Source organism: Terrapene carolina, unplaced genomic scaffold (genome assembly GCF_002925995.2).
Source record: "Terrapene carolina triunguis isolate 2854851 unplaced genomic scaffold, T_m_triunguis-2.0 Scaffold62, whole genome shotgun sequence".
Classification (NCBI taxonomy): Eukaryota; Metazoa; Chordata; order Testudines; family Emydidae; genus Terrapene; species Terrapene triunguis.
The window spans coordinates 17,623,954-17,649,890 of NW_020664413.1; the positions used below are offsets into that span (position 1 = coordinate 17,623,954).

General features: G+C 42.0%; 1 protein-coding gene across 1 annotated transcript in view; it reads left to right on the top strand.

Annotated features, from left to right (window-relative positions):
• The window catches only part of THSD7B (thrombospondin type 1 domain containing 7B), a 506,250-nt gene that overhangs the window by 170,165 nt on the left and 310,148 nt on the right, over window positions 1-25,937 (top strand). The window contains exon 3 of the mRNA XM_026647768.1: window positions 24,354-25,164. Coding sequence (XP_026503553.1) covers window positions 24,354-25,164 — 811 coding nt within the window. The remainder of the gene's footprint in view (window positions 1-24,353; window positions 25,165-25,937) is intronic.

Genomic DNA, 25,937 nt, shown 5'->3' on the forward strand with positions numbered 1-25,937 from the left:
CTATCATAGATAAGGGAAATGGGAATTCTAGCAGTAAAAATTAAAAATAAATGTTCCTGTTTAGTAAATGATAAAAGGATCATTCACACTAGGGTTTGGAAGGAAGCACCTGGATCATAAAGCCCAACCTTCTGCATTACATTGTTTAAAAAGTTGGTTATCTCACCCTCTTCGATTCAGATTGATTAGACTCTACTCAAAATTCATCTATTCTTTTTGATGGCAGCCTTTTCTCTAAGAATCTTTTAGACGAGCAGGTTGATTTACTACTGAAGAACATTTAAGAGACATCATTCTGAGATCATGGCATAGTAATTTACCATGTTTACTTCTACATATCTGTTTCCAAGCTCTGTAGATCAATGCACTCTCCTCTAGATCCATTTAGCAGCGTTTCCTTTTCCAGAACTTGGAAGCATGAAAATGTAATCTTACTTTACAGATATCGACTGTAAATTAAAAAATGAAAATCATGCCCAATATAGTAAAAGATCGAAAGAAGCTTATCTAAAATGCATTGCATGCACATTTTTAATGTATTGTGTACACATTCAAAATTTCTATTCTTCACTTTAATTTCTTACACTTGCACAATAAATAGGCCTGCTAGCTCTGGTGCACTTTGTGAATGCCGTGAATGCTAATTAATAGCCATGTTGACATCCTTTTCCACTCAGCGTTCTCATATAACTCCCATTAATGTTCATGAAAATTGTATGCATGCACCAAGGGAAGAATGGACTCGTAAGTGGTTTGATATGCACATGTGATGTTTTGGGGATTATCCAGACCAGTAAAGGGTTCTGTCACCTACTGCCCTGTAACCTTGTGGGCTGTTAGGCTGTGCAGCCAGGGTTCAATTCCCTGACACTAGTAGCCCTTCCCAAAAGCCAACGTATCACCCTGGCTTTCACCAGTCTACCTACTCCTTGCAGGATAACACCAAACAGCCCCTCCAATCCCGAGTCTCGCCAAATCCATACTTCCTGTGTTCTTACGTACCGGATACTCGGACCATTCCTCTGTGGTTCATCACACCCTGAAAGCATGAAACCCCAGTTACCAGTTCACTTTAGCATACGCACTCCACACAGTTCGCACACCAGAGACCTGCTTGGAGTAAAAATAACCCAAAAGTTTATTTAATGGAAAGAAACACAGATTCAAAGGTGAAATAGTAAGAAAAAGCAAACATATATGCGTTACACAGAAAATAAATGTAAAGACGCAACCTCAGGCTTTACACTTCCATATTAGGTAAAATCCCTTTTTTGGTACAAGTTACCTATCGCCTTTGACCAGTTTCCTAGCATATTCCAGCTCTAGGAGCGATTCAGCTTCCTGCCTAGATGCTGTCCCTCCGTTCAGTGGCAGATTAATGCACGGGGCCTGTGCCCAGGGGCCCAGGCCAACTTGGGGGCCTCCAAGCACTGGAACCTACGTAGAAGTCGGGGGGAGGTACCGGTGCCAGAATTGTGGCCCTGCCCCCTGGTCGTCGTCCTTCCCCGAGGCCCCAGTCAGGCCAGAAACTGGAGCTGGGTGGTGGTGAGAGTCGGCCAGGGAGCCCCCGATCTCCATCTGCCCTGGGTGGGGTCTGGAGTGCCAGAGAGCAGCCACCGGCCCGTGTTCCTGCCCCCGGGGCATGCTACTGCTGGTGGTGGGCAGGGGCTCCGATCTGGCCTCATGCCCCCTTCCTGGCGGATGCAGAAACACTCTGTGAGGAGAGGAGGCCCTGCCTCCGCTGGGAGGCAGCAGGGAGCCTCAGGGAGGTCACACTCCACCTGGGCTCGCTCGATGCCTGTGCCTAGCTCCCGCTGCCAGGCTGCCTTGCTGGGTCTCTCCTGCTCCCAGTGACAGGCTGCCCCCACTGGGCTTTGTGCCCAAGGCAGCAACCACATGTGGCACTGCTCCTCCTGTTGCCTTTGGCACAAGGCTCGTAGTCTGGGAGGGCAACAACCCCTGCCATACTCCAAACTACGCCCAGGCTGCCACCGCTCCGCACATGCCCGAGGCTACTATGCCCATGTTAAAAAGTGGGTGGGCATGGCCTGTCCACTTTTAAAAATGTGGGGTGGGCATGCCCCGTCTCCCCAGTTCTGGTGCCCCCTGAGCCCTGGGGCGTGAGGGGCCCAAATGTTCTTTGTGCCCAGGGCCACAATAAATCTTAATCCACCTCTGCCTTAATTTCTGGATCACTATCCTCAGTTCCAAGCCTGTTTTAAAAAGGCTTTTTCCTCTCTCTCTCTCTCTCTCTTCCCGCCCCCCTTCTCTCCTGGCATGAAGAACAGGAGTACTTGTGGCACCTTAGAGACTAACAAATTTATCTGAGCATAAGCTTTCGTGGGCTACAGCCCACTTCATCAGATGCATAGAATGGAACATATAGTAAGAAGATAAACACACATACAGAGAACATGAAAAGGTGGAAGTTGCCATACCAACTCTAAGAGGCTAATTAATTAAGATGAGCTATTATCAGCAGGAGAAAAAAAACTTTTGTAGTGATAATCAAGATGGCCCATTTCAGACAGTTGACAAAAAGGAAATTCTAGCCAGGATGTCTCACTGTCTTCTCATTAACTCTCCATCATTGTCTTTTCTTGGGCTGGACAATGGAGGAGTACTTGAAATTGGCTTCTAGTAAACAACTGGCTTCGGAGGTGTCCCTCCCTACTGTTGAGGTGTAGTTGAAGTTGTAGTACAGGTTATGAGCAGAGTTTTTATATAAGTAAATACATAGATTAATAACCACAGTCTGTGTACGTATTTCATAATGACCGTCAAGTTCAGAACCTTACAAGCTTTTATAAAAGATCTTACTTGATATACTTTTATAATACAATAATACAGTGTGCAATCAGTTGGTTCAATTTTTGGGGTTTAAAACCTTCTGTTCTCTCCAGGAGTAGACCCTGATTGTCACAGCATGTTCATGATATTGTTTGCTAATGTATACACAAGGTATTTAAATATGACTACAACTTACTCTGGTGTCTTTAATAAAACTCTGATTTTCTTCTGTCTTGCCATGGGAAAATAATAATTGCATCTTTTATAATGAGAAATATGGATTTAATAAGCAGGATTTTACTTGTTTTACTGTTTAACAAATCTCCTGTTAGGATATTTTCATGCTTTTCATAACTTTATTTTGTATAAACAGGATAGAAAACTACAGCATGGAAGCATTGACAGAACTGCTGTTACTGATAATGTGTGATGAAAACATGCTTATTCCAAACTCTCATATAACTGTAGGAGTTAAAGCTCTGATTCAGCAAAGCACTTAAGCAGTTAATTTTAGGTAGCACTTAAGTGCTTAGCTGAGTAAGAATTAACTTAATCATCTGGTTAGATGCTTTGCTGAATGTGAGACTCAATCCTGTATGTTTGATTCTAGAATGGACTATTTGCTACCTAAGAATCCATAAAGCAGTATTTTATTATAAAATATTTTTTTTTACAAAACAAAAACCTGTTTCAGTTTTGCCAAGCTGTGTCAATGACAAAGATTTAATAAAATTCAGAGTGCTGTTTTAAATCTTATTGAAACTTAATGAAAATTCCTTCACTGACAGAATGAGATACTTAAAACTGACTTAATATGAAGCCAACGGGCTGGATCCTGGACTGTGATTGGTATAGCTAAGGTGTACAGGATGTGGGAGGGAAAAGATGGCTTTATGGTGTCTGGTCCAATCCAGTCAGTCCTGAGACTGTTCAGTTGCTGATACAGTTCCTGGTCAAAAGCAAAGCACTTGTAGGGCTGTTGCAGCTAACAGAATTCACCGGGGAGCAGGTATGCCTGGCCATGTCCTCTTGTTTCTGCCCTCATCCTACATCAGGGATGTGTGGCATAGGACAAAAATACTCCACTGGTCAGACTACATGAAGTTAGTTGGTTTGTGTCTGTGGCTTGGTGCAAAGTGGCCACAGCGCATCTGAGAGTCTAGACCGTTGATAAGAAAATCCAGATGACTGGTCTTTAAAATAGGCTGAGGAAATGGGTTTGCTTATCAAAAGTCAGATATATGGTCTAGTCCTGCACTCCTTGCTCATGTGAAATACCCATTGAAATTAATGGGAATTTTGCGTGAGAAAAGGACTACATGATAAGGTGCAGAGAGTTATCTTTAATTCTAAGCATTTACATTTTATAAACACATCAACCTCATTCCTGAGGTTTCACGCAGAGGCCTAAAACAACACATGGCAATTCTTTGTGATTTAAGCCAAGTATATTTCATTGTTTCTGAATCAGTGTAAGAATTCTCCTTAGGCTTTGGAGCTTGAATTCCCAATAGATGTTGAACCACCTGCCAGTGTTTCCCCTTTAACTTTCCTACTGTGGCCCTGTGTCAGGACAATCAACCTCTAGCAGAGATGCCTGGTTATGGCTCCCTTTGGAATCCATTAATGCTGCTCCATAAATCATCTGGTATAGTTCACTGCTGAGAGATGTGTGGGTCACTCTCTTTCTGGCTAAGTATGCCGCCTCTGCAGCAGTTTTACCCTTTGCAGGCCTGATTAGTAAGCAGGCAGGTCCAGACATCAAATCTGGCCCTTATGCATGGCTGAAGAATAAATTGGAACAATTCTCTTATGGGCATAAAAGCCAGATGGAGTAAGGTCTGTGAAAGGAACAGGGAGAGGGAAAAAAGGCTTTTGCTGATGTGGCAACTATCAAACTATAGGTCGGATTATGCACCTGAGATCATGTGTGGAGGGACCGTGCATTGTCAGAGTGGAAGGAGGCCTCAGTCACAATCATGGATTTGACTTCAAGCAGGGGAAACCTAGAAATACAGTACTGCAAGGGGCTTTGTATTGGGTTCTTTCTGGCTTTTTCACTGAGGACCTGGTGATTCTGATCAGAGTGCGAAGTCCTCAGTCAAAGCAAAATGATAAATATTTTTTTTGGTCAGACTTTGTATAAAGGTTGCATTTGTAATTAGCTGATATGGGATTAATAGGTGTTTTAATAAATGGTTAATTAATTCTTATAGATTGTTAGAGAAAGTAAGAGCTTGCTTGTAACCACCTATAACACCTTCTACTGATGTAGATAACCGTCTATAGCACTCACTACTCATGTCTGTAGCATGCTGATGACTTCTATTAATCATTTATTAACCAGTTGAAAACATTTAGGAATTGAACCTTACTATAAAGTGTGACCTGTCTTTCTAATTGTCAGTTATCAAGACAGAAAGTTTCTACTAATTCACTATCAAAAAAATGTTATATTGGTATTGTAGAAACAGCTTTGTATGGGAGGTGTTTTCCTGCTTTCAAAACTAGGGAGTGTGGAGAGGGAGTGTGTTTTCCTAGGCTGTCTCTTTGACGGGGGTACATGATCCAACAGCTAAGCTAATGCAGTTTACATTAGTGCTTAGTGTTGAGAAATTATGCCTCCCAGTATCAAGAGGTTAATAAATCATTGGATCTTCATAAGCAGCACTGTTCTTTATCCATTACTGCAGAACATCTTATTTGGTGGAGTGTGTCTATGGTGTGTCCCCATGTGGATAATAATGTGAAGACTTTAATTGTAAAATTGGAAGGGAAAAACTACTGCACTGCTGTAAATCACTAAACTTCATCCTTATTCAAATCTAGAATAAGATGAATAACTAAGACTCTGAATTACTTAATACTGTGTCATGAAATTTTTAAATAGCGCTGCACATATTTAAAATTAATTAGAGGAATTTTATATGCTCTGTATGACACACTACAAATACAATACAATTTTATTTTTATAGCATCTTTCATAGAAATTATAGTAGAAGATCTTTTGCCGAATTGTTGTTTAATAATAAATAGCAAAAGAATTGAGACAATTAAGTACAACCAAGATGAAAAAGCAATATTTCAGCTGAGATTTGTCTTTCCAATGTCGGGTCTTGGATGTACTGCCACCTCCTCAAATTTAGTTTGTCTAAAACTGAATTTCGCTCTCTCTTTTTTTTTTTTTTTTCCTTTCCCGTCCTCCCCACACTGTTATCCATCACTAACAACTCTCCACTCACTCTCTCTTCCCTGAGACATACCCCTAACACAACCGCTGTGCTGGTGTACCTGGATCTACAGAATTTGCCAGCTTCGTATTGCTAGAGTTTCACAAAGCAAGTGTGGGGGGCATGGGAGGGGAATCTAGCTCTGTGCTCTTTGAGACAGGATCCACGTTGTCTTATTTCCTCGGTGTCCATGGAAACTTATAACAATGCATGCATGTTAAAAATAAAGAGCACCAAAGTCCAGGGTGTCTGAACAGAGGGGTTTTGCTTTCTTCCATCTCTAAACTGGACAAGCAAGTGGGTTTTAATTTTACAAAACATCATTAGAGGCATCCTATAAAATCCACAGTGACTTGACCCTGTTTCCTTATCTAAACTACCAAAGCTCACAGAGGTTTGACTAATGCTTCTTGATTTCGGCTCAGTTCCAAAAATGCAAATTTTAAAACAAATTTCAATGGGAATTGAATATATATGTGAGCTTCATTTACGCTCTCTTTCTCATATTGTTTCCACTAGATAAAGAGGATTTTATGAGTAAATTTCTAGTAGAGTTTTCCAGGAAGCCAACTTTAACCGATTTTTTTTTTTTTCCAATAGGACCCAATAATTCATAATTTTTAAAAAAAATATTATAAACAAAACTGACATTTTGTTTGAGTCAGCAGCGCCTATCCATGAAGACAAATAAATATAACTTTTAGCCTTCTATTGTCTCAGACTCAAATGTGATCACATGGAAAGATGCTGGATTTATGCCAAGTGCAAATATTCAATCCAAGTACACGGATGATCTTGACGAGTTATGATGGAAGCTGCCTGAAGTAATTCTTCAATCTGGCAGTAATAAAATCATGATTTGCTGCTGTTATATTTGGTGGTTTTTGTCTACTGTGATTAATACATTGTTTTTAAAGAAACATCATTTCAGCCATGTACAAATGCTCCTCAGTATATTTTTGGTTTCTAAATAGAACCCTTCTGTTATGATCTATGCCAAAAGAGACACATAAAAACAAACATAAGAAAAATAAGACTTCTAGAGTAATTGCCCATTCATTTTCTTCAAGGTTCTTTCATTATTTTATATATTAAATGTGACTTGGACAATATCTGTTGAAATTACTAACATAAATATTTAATTAATTGCTAATTTTGTCCCTGAGTTCATAAATGAGTACATAGCCATGGGGACAAACTTTGAGAGATATTCATTGTTGAATGATCTCTCAGATGAACGGATGGCAACTCAGCTAAATGTCATACTAAACAAATAATAATTATAATAGCCATCCTTATTAAGCAATAACATGCTTATTAAGCAACCCTTATTAAAGTGCACATTTTAGGGTTGATATTTAGTACTGAAACAGTTTATTCCTAATATGGACTCATTATCTAAATAGCTTGTTTTTTCTGATGTTCATGAGCCCTGCATGTCAGAGTGTAAGAGCAAATGTCATTGTGTCCTTGCGAGCATAATTATTGCATAATTTTTAGTCTGTAGGCATGAAAAGCAATTCAGATTACAAGCTACAATTACTGTGTTATATTACTTGGTGGTAACTGAATTAGCTAAGCAATATGGACTTTTTCTGTCAGATAAAAGCTGGTAAATAAAATGATCTATAGATTTTTTTTCTGTTGGATTGATTTAATTTAGTAACTGCTCTTACATCATTATTACTGTAGTGTGTTAGACAGTTTGAGACATTCTGTGAAATCTATTTGTTTATGTTGTATTAAAAATTTCCAGTGTCCTTTTAATTTTCTCATGTTAGTGAAAGATAATGAGATATAACAGAGTTCAAAAAAGAACTAGATAAGCTTATGGAGGATAGGTCCATCAATGGCTATTAGCCAGGATGGGCAGGAATGGTGTCCCTAGCCGCTGTTTGCCAAAAGCTGGGAATGGGTGACGGGATGGCTCACTTGATGATTACCTGTTCTGTTCATTCCCTCTGGCATTGGCCACCGTCGGAAGGTAGGATGCTGGGCTAGATGGACCTTTGGTCTGACCCATTATGGCCATTCTTGTGTTCTATATTAGTTGAATTCCTCCTTTTCTATGACTATACGGGAGAACTAAGAAGGACTTTTTTCATTATGTTGTAGGTTTTTGGAACTCTCACCCGTGGCAGATCCAGAAGTCTGCACTCACTCCAACTTCTATAGTCTTCACTGCAGAGTTAACCTGCATGATTGACGTGCGTGTCTGGGCATCCCGGTTAGCCCAGGTGTGAATATCTTCACAGCAAAGCCCCACCCACATTTCTGTGTCCTCACTCTTTTTTTTTTTTTTTTTTTTGCACTTGCCTGTGTGTGTCTGGAACCATATCCCCATGGTTCGTTGTGCTGAGACACTCTAGGATTCTTTTCTGGTCAGTTGTGGGAGAACTTATCTGTCCTTTGGGGGAAAATGTGGGATGGGCATTGAAGGACTCTTGGCACTGGAATGCTTTTGCTTGCTCTGTACAAAATGGGTGGGTTCTGAGACAGGAATGACTAACACAGGTGTATCTTGAGATGATTGTATTCAATTTTATAAAAGTAATGTATATCTCTGTGAGTCACGGATGGTATGCTGGCTCGTTGGGGAAGGCTGTCAAGGTCTTCAGGAATTAAAATCACTTGGGAGTGATTAATACAAAATCCCAAAGCTGGTTATGCAGATACCTTGCCCTTTGAGGCTTGGGCCCCCTGTCGAGATACCCTGCTGAAGAGCTGGAAAGACTGGAACATGCCAGGGTCGCCTTAGGACAGATGGGCTACAGGTAAAGCCCTTAGATCCTTTTATTTTTTAAAAATCTTTTCTTTGCATGCTTTTGTCCCTAAATAAAAGTATTCTCCTTTGTAAGAGCTGTGTGGTCACTGATAAAAATTCTGTCATTGTCTTGGACAGAAATTAAGGAGCAGGATATTTGCCAGACCTGTTTGGGATTATCACAGTGAAGTACAAGGTGACTGCAGTCAGAAAACCCCCAGTTAGAAGGCAGTGGGGCATGGGTTTCTGCTCAGACACAGGTAAAGGCTAGAGGTCTGGGACCTAAGTGGGCATTCCTTGAGAGGACTGAGGGAGAGGGGTGGTGTTCAAAGCTAGTTACCGTGAAACAGTGACACGTTCCAGCCTGAGTTAAGCCAGAGCCCAGGTTCTCACCTATATACTCCGCCATGTTAAATAGCCAGGCTTTAAAGCAACTCCAAACCTAGATCAGAGGTTTTTCTATGTGGTGGTAGTGGTCTGGGGCTAAAACCAGGTTAACTGCACAATGAAGACATACCCTAATTTAATGAATAGGAACTGCACATGTAACACCAACAGACCCCAATCATTGGCGGGCGGGATCGAACCTGGGACCTCTGAAGCTAAATGCATGAGCTAAAAGCCATATGGCTGTTAACTAAAGCTGTAGAGCAGACTCATTAATCTCTCTAAGTGGTCTCAGTGCCACTAGATGGGACAGATTACCACACCCAGGAGCGGTGTGGGTTACACACACTCACTCACACTCTCTCTCTCGACCCCCGGGGGAATTCTGTGCCACTGAGCATGCTCAGAATTCATGTCCCTGCAGATTTATTTGCTTCCCTGCAGAAAGATGACTTCTGACAGGGAAACAAAGGGAAGCCACAAGAGCAGTCCTGTGCCCCTCCCCGGCAGTGAAGGCGTGTTGGTTTGAGCAGCCAGCAGGGAGACAAATCATCACCGGAGTGGGGTGGGGCTGGGAGTGCCTGCTTGGGGAGCAGTGTTCTCTAATTTTTCCCACCCATTTGCGGAATGAATTTTGTTATGTGCACCAATATGGAGGTGATGTGTGACTGTGGATGAGGGGTTTGGGGTGCAGGAGGGTGCTCCGGGGCTATGGCGGGGAGAGAGGACTCTCCCTAGCTCTCTCTCCCCACAGCAGCACCTGGGCTGTGGGGGAGAGGCGCCTGTCCCCACCATGGCAGCTCCGGGACTAGGGCTGCAGGATAGGCGCCCCTCCCCCAGGAACTCCGGGCTGCGGCTGGGTTCGAACCATGCCGTGGTGCGCTGGCTGCGGCTTGAGCTGTCCCATGCCAGTCACAGCTGGGTCTGGTCTGGTCCGGGCTAGGTTGGGGCCGGGGGAGGTGCGCCCCTCCCCAGGCCGAGGCAGGTGCCCGGGTGGGTTCCCTGAGCACCTCCTTAAGAAGGCTGCTGCGCGGCCGTGCAGCTTACGGGGAACTTAGGTGGGGATACGTCATGACCGCCGGGGGGACCAGAGCTGGGCGTGTGAGTGAGACTCTGTGCCTCTTTCTCTCTATTGCTGCATACTGGTATGGAGTGGCAGGGCTTTGGGGAGTTTCTGAGGAGGTAGGCCTGGGGCAGGCTCTGTCCCTTCAAACAGAGCAGAGTTTAGCAGCCTGCCTGCTTAGTCAATTGTTCCATTATTCTTGGAGAATTCCCCTAGGAGTATAAAACAGGTGTAAAAGATTTAAGGCTCTTTTTTTCCATTGCTGGAGTGGTGTAAAAGAGCTGTATTATAAATACTTATGGTGCTTTATTGATTAGAACTGGTCTACATTTTTGGACAGAAATTTTCTCAGATGGCAAGTAGGTATTTTCATAGACTACTGTGAGGCTGAGAGCATTGGCTTATGTTAGCAGACTCTTAGGGCTTGTCTCCACTTAATGGGGGATAGATGCACAGCAATCGATCCACCGGGGTTGATTTAGCGGGTTTGCTGAAGACCCACTAAATCAAAGGTCGATCACTCTTCTATTGACTCCGGTACTCCACTGTAACAAGAAGCGTAAGGTAAGTTGACGGGAGACTTTCTCCTGTCAACCCAGTGCGGTGTAGACACCACAAAAAGTCAACCTAAGTTACACAACTCCAGCTACGTTTGACTTAGTCCCATAGTGTAGACCTGCTCTTAGACTCCACATTGGTCCAGTTCATACTTCAGCAGGCTAAATTCCATCCAGCCTGTCAGGATCCCAATAAGGGCAGCCTGGGCCAAGGACCAGAGCAGGAGCAAACCTGAGGCTGGGAGTAACAGAGGAGTTTGTAGTCAGATTCCAGACTGAGTGCGAGTCAGGTGGTGAAGTCAAGGTCAAAGTCAGGAATTCAGGAGCAACGAGCAGGAATGGTCACGGCAACTACAGGAGAGCCGCACTGTTTCCTGGACGCTTCTTGGAATGCCCCTTGGGTTTATATAAGGCAGGGAGCCAATTAAGAGGCATAAGGCTGCTGTCTGTCAAACCCCTGTGATGGAACTTCCTATGGTCTGTTTCCACAGCGGGTCATGGTAAGTGGAGCTGCAACTGGTTACAGTTGTTGCTGGGTGGCAGTCTGGATATGTCTGCTGCCTGGTAGTGCTGCAGGCCTGCGTTCTAGACCTTGAGGTCTTACACAGCCAGGGCCGTCTCTAGCGTTTTTGCCGCCCCAAGCAGCAAAAAAAAAAAAAAGAGAGAAAAAAAGTCGCGATCGGTGGCAGCTCTACCGCCGCTTCATTCTATGATGGCAATTTGGCGGCAGGTCCTTCGCTCCGAGAGGGAGTGACGGCCCCGCCACCGAATTGCCACCAGACGTGCCGCCCCCCTCTTCATTGGCTGCCCCAGGTACCTGCTTGCTATGCTGGTGCCTGGAGCCGGCCCTGTACACAGCCTTTCTGAATATGATTAACTTAAAGTAACACATACACCAATTACATATTTCCCTAGAGCATTTGTCATTTCTTGTTGTTGCTGAGTTTCATTTCTGTGAATTTCCCTTATATAAAGGAATTATTTGTTGACTCTCAAGTGTCTCTTGTGGGAATTTTTCTTACCTCTTTTTATCTTGTTCTCAGCTTCTCTCTTTATTGCTTTACCTCCCATTAGTTTTCTGGCTGGATATGTAATATTGTTTACTCTACAATTTATATATTAAGGGTGTTGTTTGGTAGGAAAAGGCCTTGTATACATGGACCATCCCAGTATGGCATCTATATGTTGTTTGTTGAGACTTATACTTCTTTTGCTGACAGCTATGATGATATATTGAATTATTTACCTACAATGAAAATCAGTCAGACTAGAAGTTAATAAGTAAATTAGTTATCTGAGTTGAGCCCCTCTTGCCAATATAATCCATGGACGTTCAACTACGGTATAAAGGACCACTTTGATATCCTTTATTGCTAGTATAAATTGCTATGTAAGAAAATTAATTAATTTCTTTGCTTAAATTTTGGGCAGTAAACTGTTTTTTCATTATGTAGCAATGGATGGAGATTTCCCACTTTTCATAGGCTGATTTCTCTCACATAAAGAAAGTTCACTTTATTTGTTCTTTAGCTTTAATTGTGGGTGCCTTCTATCTAAGGCCAGGACAACTAACATATCATTCCAGAATGCTTCCTTTTTGGTGTCATCATTTTATGGGGTTTCTAATAACGTTTATTAGTGTTCATATTCTGCAGATACTTCTAGTTGATCTTAAATTTATTTATGGAGAAGTGTAAATTTAAGAGAGCTCCTAAAAATAATTAACTACTAACTACAGAGCACACTATTGAGTGCAAATATCTGCATCCTTCCACTTCGTTAAGCTATACAGCAGGAAATTTGGCTGCGCAATGAAGCGTTGTGGATTAGTTTACTCTCGTGTCCAAAAAGAGATTATCAGGAGGTGCAGCGAATCCATATTAATGAGTCCTGCATCTGATTTTCTTACACTTACTTAGCTTCCTCCCCCCATCTCTGGCATAAAGCAAATTTTCTGGCATGTGTACCACAGAATCATTGCAATTGGAGGCTGTGATCAGTGACAGTCTCATTACTGCTGTGTCTTGCTTGACTGTCTTTTTTAGTAATTCTTTATCCTAAATTCGCAGTTGACGTAAAATTGTACTATCTCAACTTGTGCTCAGGCTTCTTCTCGTTCTATCCAGTCAGGGTGATTGTTGTTCAAGTTGCAGCTATTTTATGGATTAGCTGTTGAGCAAAAAACTACAGAGAAGAACAATTCTACTGCAGTATTGTGTAAACTCATTCTAATGATGCGATTTGGCAAGTGCACTTTGGCCATCCCTCCTTTATACCCAACATTCCTTTCTGTTTTTTTAGGCTACTTTGATGTATAGCTCTAAAAACCGTAAACATTGCTGTGTACATCACACTAATTAAACTCTGAAAATCTTTCATCCCTAAGAAAAGTCTTACAGCGATGGTGTGATATGCTGCAGAGTATCATTTAAACTAATCCAGTGAAATGAATAATTTAATTAAAAAGATATTTGCATGAACTAAGTTGAAGCCTGAATATTATACTTGAGCTAATAAATTAACACCTGCTTAAAAATATGCACTAAACAAAACACATCTTATTGAATCTATTAAAACTGCTTAGGCTGAATATATGATAATATAATCAAGTCATCGAAAAGTCATTCTTCTTTTAGTAATTACACCTCAATGATCAACATTTCATAAATCTATTCAATGCAATAATACTTAAATTATATGACTGCCTATTACTGTTAAAATGAGGACAGCATCTAACTCTTCAGTTGGTTTGTTTTATATTTAGATAATTTTTGGGATTTGGTGTGGAATATTTTACAAGAAATTTCAAGAATGTATATTTAAAGTGCCAGTGAATCATTATATGTGATTTGATTTAAAAAATCCTCTTTAAAAGCTATTTTTCATCTGTTAGCATATGTTTATATAGTTCTCTTGGAAATATATGCCATATTTTAACTTTATCATATAGTTTAATGCAGCTTTTTCCTATTCAGAATATTTGTGTGCCTCTGTTCAACAACTGAATCTAATTGTGGAAAATACAGGCAGAAGGAGTACAATTTTCAGAAGTGCCGTAGTCCCTTTGCAAAAGTGACTTAGGTGCCTAAGTGCCATTGGAAGTCAATGGGAATTAGTCTCTGAAATATTTGTCACTCTTGAAAAGAAGACTTAGTTTTTCTAAGGGCTACATCCTTAAAAGGACTTAGGTGCCTGGCACCTAAATCCAATATTTAGAATCATAGAAATATATGCCTGGAAGGGATCTCGAGAGGTCATCCGTCCAGCCCCCTGGACTGAGAGAGGATCAGCTACACCAGACCATCCCTGACAGATGTTTGTCCAACCTGTTCTTAAAAATCTCCAATGATAGAGATTTCATAACCTCCCTTAAAGCCTATTCCAGTGCTTAACTATCCTTTTATAGTTAGAAAGATTTTCCTAATATCTAACCTAAATCTTTCTTGCTGAAAATTAAGCCCTTCTTGTCTTTATACCAGCCCTTAACATTTGAAGACTGTTATCAGGTCCGCCACTCAGTCTTCTTTTCTCAAAACCAAACGTAACCAGCTTTTTTAACATTTCCTCCTTGGCCAGGTTTTTTAAACCTTTTATACTTGTTGCTCTCTTCTGGACCTGTCCATTTTTTCCATGTCTTTCTAAAAGTGTGGTCCTCAGTATTCCAGCTGAGGATTCTCCAGTGCTGAGTAGAGGGGGAAAATTACCTCCCATGCCTTATATATGACATTCTTGTTACTGACTCCAGAATGTTAGCTTTTTAGCAACTGCATTCCATTGTTGACTAACATTCCACTTGTGATCCACTATAGCCCCCAAATCCTTTCCTCCCAAGAGCTAGCAATCCCCTTTAAGGTTGGTGTCAGCTGCAAGTTTTATAGGCATACTCTCCTCCCCATTATCCAAGTCATTAATGAAATTATTGAATACAGGGGTGGCTCTAGCTTTTTTTCCGCCCCAAGCACGGCAGGCAGGCTGCCTTCGGCGGCGTGCCAGCGGGAGGTCCCCAGTCCCGCGGATTCACTGGCATGCCTGTGGGAGGTCCGCCGGTCCCACGGATTCGGCGGCAATTCGGCGGCGGGTACACCGAAGCCACGGGACCGGCAGACCTCCCGCAGGCATGCCGCTGAAGGCTGCCTGACTGCCGCCCTCGCAGGGACCGGCAGGGCACCCCCCGCGGCTTGCCGCCACAGGCACACGCTTGGAGCGCTGGTGCCTGGAGCCGCCGCTGATTGAATAGTATTGGATCCAGGACAGACCCCTGCAGGATCCCACTAGACAGATCCCCCCAGTTTGACAGCAGGCTATTGATAACTACTGTTTATGTACTGTCTTTCAGCCAATTTTGCATCCACTTTACAGTAATCTAATCTAGACAACATTTCTCTGGTTTGCTTATGAGACTGTCACACGGGACTATGTAAAAAAACCTTACTGAAATAAAAACATCATGTCTACAGCGTCACCCCATCCAGTAGGCCAATAATCCTGTCAAAGAAGGAAATTAGATTTGGTTTGGCATGATTTTTTCTTGACAAACCCATGTTGGCCATTACTTATCACTAAGGCTATGTTTTAATCATAGGTATTTTTAGTAAAAGTCATGGACCGGTCATGGGCAGTAAACAAAAATTCATAGCCCGTGACTTGTCCATGACTTGTACTATATACTCCCAACTAAAACTTGGACCGGGAGGCCGGGGTTCTTTAAGGAGGCGATCCGAAGGTGCCATGAGTGCTGGGGGGGTGGCCTGGGATCCCCGCTGGTGCTGGTGTGCGGCGTTGGCTTGCGGCCCGGGAACCCTGCTGGGGGGGGGGGTGCGGATTGACGGGGCTGGCAGGCTCAATACCCAGCTCCATGTGTCCCTGCAGCTTCTGGGGGAGTGAAGGCCAGGGGGGCTCTGTGCTCTGCCCCCGCCATGAGCTCCGGCTCTGCAGCTCTGATTGGCTGGGAACTGGAGCCAGTGGGAGCTGCGCCTGCAAGCGCGGGCAGCACGTGGAACCCCCTCCTCCCCGAGGTAAGCACCGCCCCGCACTCCAACCACCTGAGCCCCCTCCTACACCCAAACTGCTCCAGCAGTGGCTGGTGCTGCTGGCCCAGGGGCTGCCTGATCTGCTGAGGCAGCCCCGGAGCCAGCCATGCAGGCCACTGCAAAAGTCACGGAGGTCACTGAAAGTCACGGAATCCATGACTTATGTGACCTCCGTGACAGACACGCAGCCTTACTTATCACCCTATTATCCTCTAGGTGCCTACAAATAGATTATTTAATAATTTTTTCCAGTATCTTTCCAGGTATCTACATTAGGCTGGCTTGTCTATAATTCTCTAGGTCCTCTTTGTTCCCTTTTTAAAGATAGGTACAATGTTTGCCCTTCTCCAGTCCTCTGGGCCATCACCCATCCTCCATAAATTTTCAGAGATAATTGCTAATCGTTCTGAAATTGTCAACTTGAACTCATCTAAACGTTTATCTAAATATTCTGCAACATGTTCTTTTCCTATTCTGGTTGCATTCTTTCCTTTGTGTGGTTAATGTTAATTGTGCTAAGTATCTGGTCACAATTCTCTTTTTTTTGTGAAGACTAAAGCAAAATAGGCATTAAACACCTCAGTCTTCCTGATGTTATCTGTTATTAGCTCTCCTTCCCCACTAAGTAGAGGACTTTTGCTTTTCTATGTCTTTCTCTTGCTCCTAACTTAATACATTTAAAGAACCTTTTCTTATTGCCTTTTATGTTCCTTGCTAGGTGTAACTCATTTTGTACCTTCGCATTTCTGATTTTGTCCCTAGTTGCTTGCATTATTCCTTTGTACTCATCCTTAGCAATATGTTCATGTTTCCACTTTTTCTAGGATTGCTTTTTGATTTTTCAGGTGATTAAAGGGCTCATGATGGAGCCATATTGGCTTCTTGCTAGTCTTCCTATCTTTCCTTTGTATTGGGATAGTTTGCTGTTGTCCCTTTAATATTTTCTCATTGAGAACCTGCCAATTCTCTTTTATCCCTTAGATTTTCTTTCTATTGGACCTTTCCTACCAGTTCTCTGAGCTTGTTAAAGTCTGCTCTTTTGAAGTTTGTTGCCCTTATTCTGCTACTCTTTTCCTTCCTTTCTTTAGAATCACAAAATCTATCCTTTCATAGTCACTTTGAGCCAAATTGCCTTCCATCTTCAGATTTGCAACCAATTCTTTCCTGTTGATCAGAATCAAGTCTAAAATAGCTGTCGCCATGGTACTTCCTCCACTTTCTGAAATAAAAAGTTGTCACCAATACAATTCCAAGAACTTATTGCATGTTTCGTGTTTTGCCATATTGCTTTTCTAACAGATGTCTGGGTAGTTAAAGTCCTCCATTACACTACCAGGTCCTGTGTGTTGGACATTTGTTTGTTCTAGAAATGCCTCATCCATCTCCTTGTCCTGATTTGGTAGACCCTTACCATGACGTCACCTGTTCTCTCCTCTCTCCCCCCCCCCATCTTCACCCAGAGACTTTCAAAATCCCCACTTAACTGCTGCCTAACTCTGTAGCCATCTAAAGTTCCATGGTTAACATTTCCGATGTGCCTAAGTTTCTGCCAGTGAACATGCACGCAGCCACCTCTGCCTAGGTGCCCAGGCACCTAGCTCATGCCTAAGCCACAACAGGATCCTCAAACTAGGCATTCCCCACCTATCTTGCTTTTGGGTCTTGCTCAGAGCACACCTAACCCCACACAAAATGGGAGGAGGAGGCAAAGGTAACTTCCCAGAGATTAGGGTTAGAGCATGCGGGAGACCTGGATTCCATTCCTCCCTTAGCTTGCTGTTGCAAAGGTATTTGAACTTGGATCTCTCCCCCTCCCCCACAGAGGTGGATCTAATCCCTGGGCTATGGTATATTCTGGGACAATGCTCTCTCACTGCTATTGGAGCTCTTCCATTGGGTATCAGTAGTTATATATTCATATATTCACTGTAACCTGGGTCTCCCACATCCTAGATGAATGCCCTAGAGATTGGGCTAAAAGTTGTAAGGATGGTGCACCTCCCTCGTGTGTGTGTTTTTGCCAGAAACAGCTTTGCAACCTAATTTCAGGAAGCTGAACGTCAGGTTTCTGGCTGAGAATTCCAAGCAAAGATAGGCACCTCTCCCTGGCCCAGAGTTAGGTGCCTAACTCCCCTTGAGAGGCAGGGCTTAGTCAATAGCCATCTCTTCAGCATTTCCTACTGGCTAGATTAGCTGGCTCCCCACTCAATGTGATGCCTTTTGCAGATCCCATTCTTAGGCATCTAATTGTCCCCAGGCATTATATATGGAGCCTAGGCCTCTAACGTGGGGGTTGTGGTTTCCCCGGGGTGGCAAGGCACCTAAAAGTAAGGGGTTGTGATGCTTTGTTCTCTTGAACAAAAATATTTATGTTTTAGTGTAATTTTTAGTGTAAACAATATTTAATGTATTTACATTTTTTGCTTATGAATTATGTCAAATTGTAGCTCTGCAGAGGTCCTCTAGCTATCCATAAAGCAGGAATAGTGGGGCAGTGGCAAAATGCTTTCCCGCATTGCCCCATCAGGGTACCTAAACTTGAACTGGGTGGGGACTGGGGGTCTAGCCCAGGAGTTCTCAAACTTCATTGCACTGCAACCCCCTAATGGCAACAAAAATTACTACATGACTTCAGGAGGGGGGACTGAAGCCTGAGTCTGATTGATTCTCATTGCCCCGGGTCGGGGAGCCAAAGCCCGAGCCCCACTGCCCTGAACTGGGAAGGGGTCACAGCTGAAGCCCAAGGGCTTCAGTCCCAGTCAGGGGGGCTGTAACCTGAGCCCTGCCACCCAGGGCTGAATCCCTCAGGCTTGGGCTTCAGCTCTGGGCAGTGGGGTTGAAGGCCGAGCCCCCAGCAAGTTTTAGCCAGCCCTGGCGACCCCATTAAAATAAAGTCATGACCCACTTTGGGGTCCCAACCCACAGTTTGAGAACAGCTGGTCTAGTTGAATCCCTGTATCTGATTCTTCTTTTGCCTCTTTGCTGAAATTGCCAATTGTCTACACTGTGAAAATATGTTAAAAACATGCTAACATGTTTCAACTAGGAACACAATTTTGCCACAAGTAAAATTTAATTTTGTTTTAGCAGTTTGTGGTTAACTTGAAAACATGATTGCACTTGTCCACGAGCTTGCCTGCTCCAGTCTTTTCTACAGCCATATATACACATGTAGCAACATGCTTGGGATCATTCTCCTTAGATCCATATGCAGGAGGCACCTTCAGCACATGGGGATTTAATTCCTTGTTAAAAGTCTAATTGGCTTTTAAAAGCTGGGTGGTGGAGATGGGCTGCTGTTGGTACTACAGAGGACAAATACTGTCTGGGGCTTTGGGGTGAATTATCTTTACTGATTATGCACAGTGGAAGGAGAAGGATTGAGGTCTGAGGGTGCAGGGAACCCAAAAAAACCCCAAACCTAAAACCTTTCCTTTGGTCTAAGATGCCAGAAATTACATGCTTATCTGTATTATAATGCTTAGTGTTCTATATTTTCATAATGCAATACAAGTATCTTGTGAGGTTTACTAAAGCTAACATTATAATAATTTTACTTAAGTCAGGGCACAAATAGCTAAATATTATATTTATGAAAAATTATAACTTTCACACCTACAAGTAGTTTGCATGCTAGCACTAGGAAGTTTAACATAGCAAATATGCAAGTTAACAAGCAGTTCCATCTCACGTCCCCTGCCCCCCAAGTACTTACCTATTAGAGGAAACCATAGTCTTGGCAGGATTTGCACCAGAGCAACTTGCTTTAGCTCTGGGGAGAAGGGGTAGCAATAATGTTTAGGGACAGAATGTGGAATGTATTGTGTTCTCTCCTAATCCTCTGTTCAGCTCAGATATGTGCCTCTACTTCGTGCTCAGACAAAATGGCTATTAATTTATCAGGAGTTCTGCTCTCAGTATAGATTTCAGTGTTCGGCTGCTAGTCAGGATCGTGCAGCTGAGCCTGGACTATGCCTCCAGACCTAAGCGTAATCAAAAAGTCAACAGAAATACAAAGCTCATCACAAGATAGGTCTTCACTCAGGGAATACTGCCTGTACCTTAGTTTGTTTCATGAGGCTTCCTTTTTTGCAGTTTCTTAATGATCTCTATTTTAAAAAAAATAGTTGAAAAATAGCCTACTTTGCAATGCTATGCTGAGTGTGCATTTGCATTTTTGATTGAATTACATTATAATATAATTGCAATTAAGTCTCATTTTTTAGACTTGTAACCATATGACAGATTTTAACATTGATAAAACAAAAATTAACATAGTATTCTGAAGTTCCATGTATTATTATAAATCCATCTATTATTGCAAGTCATCTTCTGGCTCTAAAAAATCCTATAGGAATAGATTGATAGATTCTAAGGCCAGAAGGGACCACTCTGTTATCTAGTCTGACCTCCTGTATAACACAGGGCATAAAACTTCCACAAAAGAATTCCTAGAGCATATCTTTTAGAAGACTATCCAATCTTGATTTAAAAGTTGTCAGTAAAGGAGAATCCACCAAAACCCTCGGTAAATTGTTCCAAAGGTTAATTACTGTCACTGTTTAAAAAATTGTCTTCTTTGTATTCTGAATTTGTCTAGTTTCAACTTCCAACCATTGGCTCGTGTTATACCCTTTTTCTGATGGGTTTGAAAAAATTAGATTGTTATTAGATTGAAAAGCCCATTATAAGTATCTACATGGATAACAATTATTTAATAAACTGTAGTCAAGTCACCCCTTAACCTTTTCTTTGTTAAGCTAAATAGAGTGAGCTCCTTGAGTCTATCGCTATACTGTATGTTTTCTAATCCTTTAATCATTCTCATGGCTCTTCTATAAATCCTTTTCAGTTTATCAATATCCTTCTTTTAAATGGTGGGCACCAAAACTGACACAGGATTCCAGCAGCAGGCGAACCACAGCCAAATAGAGGTAACATAACCTCTCTCCTCCTACTCAAGATTCCCATGGCTGTTTATGCATCCTAGGATCCTGTCAGCTCTTTCGGACACACTGTTACACTGAGAGCTCATGTTTGCCAGATTATCCACCACGCTCCCCAAACTTTTCAGGTTCACTGCTTCCCAGGATAGAGTCTCTCATTCTGTAATTATGGTCTTACATATAGAGTGACCGGATGTCCCAATTTTATAGGGACAGTCCCGATATTTGAGGCTTTGTCTGATATAGGCACCTATTATCCCCCACCCCCTGTCCCGATTTTCACACTTGCTATCTGGTCACCCTATACACATTCTTTGTTCCTAGATGTATACATTTAGCTGTATTAAAATGCATGTTGCTTGCTTGCTTACAGTTTACCAAGCTATCCAGATTCCTTGGAATCCGTGTCCTGTTCTCTTCATTACTTACCACTCACCCATTTTTTTGTGTCATCTGCAAACTCTATTTGTGATGTTTTTATGTTTTCTTCTAGATCATTGATAATGCTAAATAGTATAGGGCCAAGAACTAATCCCTGCTGGGCCCTGCTGAAAACACACCTGCTTGGTGACTATTTCCCCCCCTTTACAATTACAGTTTGAGACTTATCAATTAGCCAGTTTGTAATGTGGGCTTGTGGTGCTGGCAGGCCAGATGTCGTCAGCTCTTGCCAAGGCTGCAGGCATTAGCTAAGAACTGACAAACTCATGGCTGGAGACCAGACCATTCAATTATGTTAGTGTGTCATTCTCATAAGAATGTATTTGGTGTTTAGACTCTCTAGAATGTTTGTAAGTTGCTGCCAGGGCCGGCGCTTCCACTAGGTGACCCTAGGCGGTCGGCTAGGGCGGCAGGATTTGGGGGCCGGCATTTTGCCGCCCTTGGCGGAAATTCGGTGGCGGGGGGTCCTTCGGTGGCAGGTCCTTCACTCGCTCCGGGACCTGCCGCCGAAGTGCCTCGAAGACGCGGAGTGGAAGGACCCCTGCTGCCGAATGCTCAGAGGAGAAGCGTTGCCGCCTAGGGCAGCAAAAACCCTGGTGCCGCTCCTGGTTGCTGCATGCATTAATCTTATTTGTAATGTCTGTATTCCATGCTATAAGGAAATATGTAAGGTTTGCTTTATAACTTTGAAAATGTTTGCTCTAAACTTGTGAATCCAGATGGGAAGTGTGTTTTCCCCCTCCTCCGCCCCCCCGTCCAGAAGAACTATCAAAATCGGATGGTCTATCAAGGAATATCACAATACAAAGCATTTCCATTAACCAATCCTATGTGCAAGAAAGCTCGTCCTGTGGGCATGGAGGCTGAATGAAGGAAATAAAACAGACCCAGGATAATATTTCATCTGTTTGCTGTTTGAACTCTCACAGGGCCAGAGACACCAAACTGAAGTCAGAGATCCCCAGGGGCTACTTCCTGGGTCCTCCCTGAAAGACCCTTTGAATTGACAGATCCCTACAACTCTGTCACGTTTAAGATTTAGATTGCAGCTCATTTGTGTGTGTTTGCTTGCTTTAACCTGTAAATAACTAGGAAAAAGAAATAAGAAAGTTAATAAACCTTCGGATAGTTTATTCCAGGGTTGGCTGCAGGCCTTGTCTTTGGTGTAGGATCTAGGGCACCAATTGATCTGAAGTAAGTGACTAGTTCCTTGGGATTGGAAGCGTTCTATGTTGTGATTTTTGGTGTAAGTGGCCATTTATCACTAAGTCCAGTTTGCCTGGCTGGCAAGATAGACTGGAAAGTCTAAGGGGACTGTCTGTTGTGCCATGGTAAGACTTTTATAGTGATCCAGGAATTCACATTGGTTGCTGGCTTGGTTAAATCTATAGAACATATCACCCATTTGGGGTGCTTTTGGTAGCCTGCCCTGAGGTAAGTACACATGATTTTTTTTAATCAAAATATCATGCAATACCAAGTCAAAATGCCTTACAGAACTCTAAGTATATTACATCAACACTATTACCTTTATTAACCAAACTTGTAATCTCATCAGAAAAATCTTCCTTCGTTTGAAGGATCTATTTTTCCATAATCTCATGCTAATTTGCACTAAGTACATTATTCTCTTTTCATTCTCTATTAAGCGAGTCCTGTGTCTGTCTCTTCAATCTTGCCCTGGATTGATCATAGGCTGAAAGGCCTATAATTATCTGGTTCATCCCATTTACCCTTTTTAAAAAGTGCACCAAGAGTTACTGAAAATCACCATTAACTGTCCTGCAAGTTCATCAGCCAGGTCTCTTAAAACTCTAGGACAGCTGCAGTGTATTTTCAAGTGCACATTATATTCATAATATATTGCCCAGTGAAATAGTGTTGTGACTGGATACTGGAAACTTTCTAAGGTAAGAAATGATATTAATAATTAAGCTCTTATGTCAGGTTGGCTGTATTCTTTTTTTAACATAGCAAATTCAGTCCAGATTTCTTTTTCCCCCAGGTGCCAGTAATTTCATACAGTATAAACTTGATATCAGTTATTCCGTATAATTTTTTTTTGGATGAAACAAAGCTGAAACAGCAACATTTTGTCTTTTTAAAAAAAGTAATCATTAGATAAGATTCATATAACTACGCTTAACAATTCTGATGTGTTTGCATATGCAATTACAAAATTTCATAATAAGTTTCCTTTTGGTCTATGTGCTTCATGTGTCAGCTATGGTACCTTGCAGTTGCAGTACATATTAAATGTATTCTCTCCAGAGTAATTTAAAGTTCAATGCTTGTGAGGTGCTGATCATTTTCTGTTAGCTGTTGAACATCCTCTGCTCCCAAATGAAGCACCTTGCAAAACCTGGCTTATAGTACATACAATAGTAGATAAGGTTAGAAAAGTCAGTTCCTCCACTTCAGCCTCGAGCAAAGAGCAGGATCTTATTTTTCTAGGTTTTTTTTTTTTTAAATCTATCCTGGTTTTTGACATTTCTGATGATTCACCTGCCTTACCATGTAGTTCATTCCATTGACTAATTGCCCCTATTAAGAATGTTTATTCTTTTGTCTAACCTGACTTTTGACATTTTTTCTTTTAGACTGCTATTCCTTTAACCAGATTTATATTAATTTTACACCGAAAAAACTATGTGCAAATGAAACGAAATGCTTGTGTTTCCTTAGGCTTTTGGATGCATTTTATTACAGAAATGTCATTGGCTGCCTATAATTTTGGATGTTAGGGAGAATTTGTGTAAATATGGAAAACTGTTTGAAAGTTTCCCATATTAATGAGGATTAGAAAAATGAAGGCTGATCATCTTCTTTCCTCAAAGCTCTGAAAGGGGTTAGCTCCCAGTGATGTCAATGGGCAGAGAGACAAGTCTGGCTTTTAGGATGCATTCAGCATACTGCAGGGTCAAGACGATAATTATTTACTGCTATACTGAAACTGTGATACACTGTTCTCAGGCTTGATCTTGCTATTATTCCACAGCAGAACTCTCACTGACTTCAGGAGGAGGTTTTTAGTGTGGATTAATGGCAGCAATGGATTCTAATTAGTCTTTCTGAACTGGATTATCTCACTTTTCCTTTAGAAGGGCATTCTAACCATTTGCTCAATGTTTTCTTTCTTTCATAGGTCATTGGGGGCGATGTATAGGTGACTGCGGGTCAGGTGGTATTCGGAGTCGAGCCGTGTGGTGTGTCCATGTAGAAGGTTGGACAACCCACCATTCAAACTGTGAACTGAGGGACAAACCTGAAAACCAAAGGAGCTGCTTTCAAGTATGTGACTGGCACCTTGAACTCTTTGAGTGGGAAGTTTCAGATTGGCAGATATGTGTGCTTGTTCCTTTTGCTCATGGTGACGTCAAACCAAGGACTACAGACTGTGTGACTGCACAGCACGGGCTACAACACAGAAGCGTACATTGTATTCAGAAACTGAATAGAACTATAGTTGCCAGTGAAATATGTGAATATTTTATACCACAGCCACCTGTAGAACAAGCTTGTCTAATACCTTGTCCACGGGATTGTGTTGTATCAGAATTCTCCAAATGGTCTGAGTGCAGCAAAGACTGTGTGAGGAGTTTACAACACAGAACTCGTTTTGTTATCTCTCCTCCACTCTATGGTGGTTCCAATTGTCCAAATCTTACTGGATCAAGAATCTGTGATGTCCCTATCTCTTGTTCTCTTGGGGAAGAGGAATACACTTACAGTCTTCAAGTTGGACCTTGGAGTAAATGCAGGTTGCCTCACCTTAAAGAAGTTAGTCTTATTGGAAGAACTATGCTGGATTTCAGTTCGGATTCTGCAGAACGAAGCACATTCAAACTGCACAGTTATAAATCCCACCACTATTCCAAGCCATGGGATGTAGAAATAGGTTATCAGACAAGGCAGGTTAGGTGTACAAGGAGTGATGGGAAAAATGCTATGCTGAGGTAAGGGTATCTTCACATTCATCTTTTTATTTTATCTAAAATAGGTTTGTTTTGTAGAAAGCTGGCAAACAGGTTCTGCCTGGTAACACGATGCAAAGGCACTTAGTTTTTGAGTTTTAAACCCACATTTTAATGCACTTTTTGTTTTTTACTTTGGCTTTGCAAGGAGGGTAAACAATGTAATTGGGCTATTTTGCATACTTTTACTATTTGTGAATGTTTACATGAATTTTGTTTTTAATGCTCCTTTTTGTGCTAGTGTAACCCACATATCTCCTGAGTGTGGTGTTCTGTCCCACCTAGTGGCACCGAGACCACTTACACACAGAGAGCTAAATGCGTCTGCTCTACAGCCTTAGCTAACAGCCAGTTGGCTTTTAGCTCATGAGATAGAGGCTCATGCACTAAGCTCTAGAGGTCCCCCGTTCGATCCTGCCTGCCGACGACCAGGGTCTGTCAGAGTTATACTAGTCTCAACTTATTTTTGTTTGTCCATTAAAGGAAATGGAAGAGTATATTGCTTTCTTTGTAATATTAACAATTCCAATTAAATTTTTTTTTGCTATAGATACAAATTATTCTTGTGGAATATAGTATTACTTTTGTTAGACTGAATGTGCCAAACTCTATCCCAACCTAAACTCTTGGTATTCTCACTGATTACATCATGGGTGCAACTCAGTGAAAAATTTTGGCACAATAACAATTGAGATATTGATATTTCCAGCAATGTTGCTTTAGCTAATGAAAGTTCAGTAATATAGTAGTTTTAT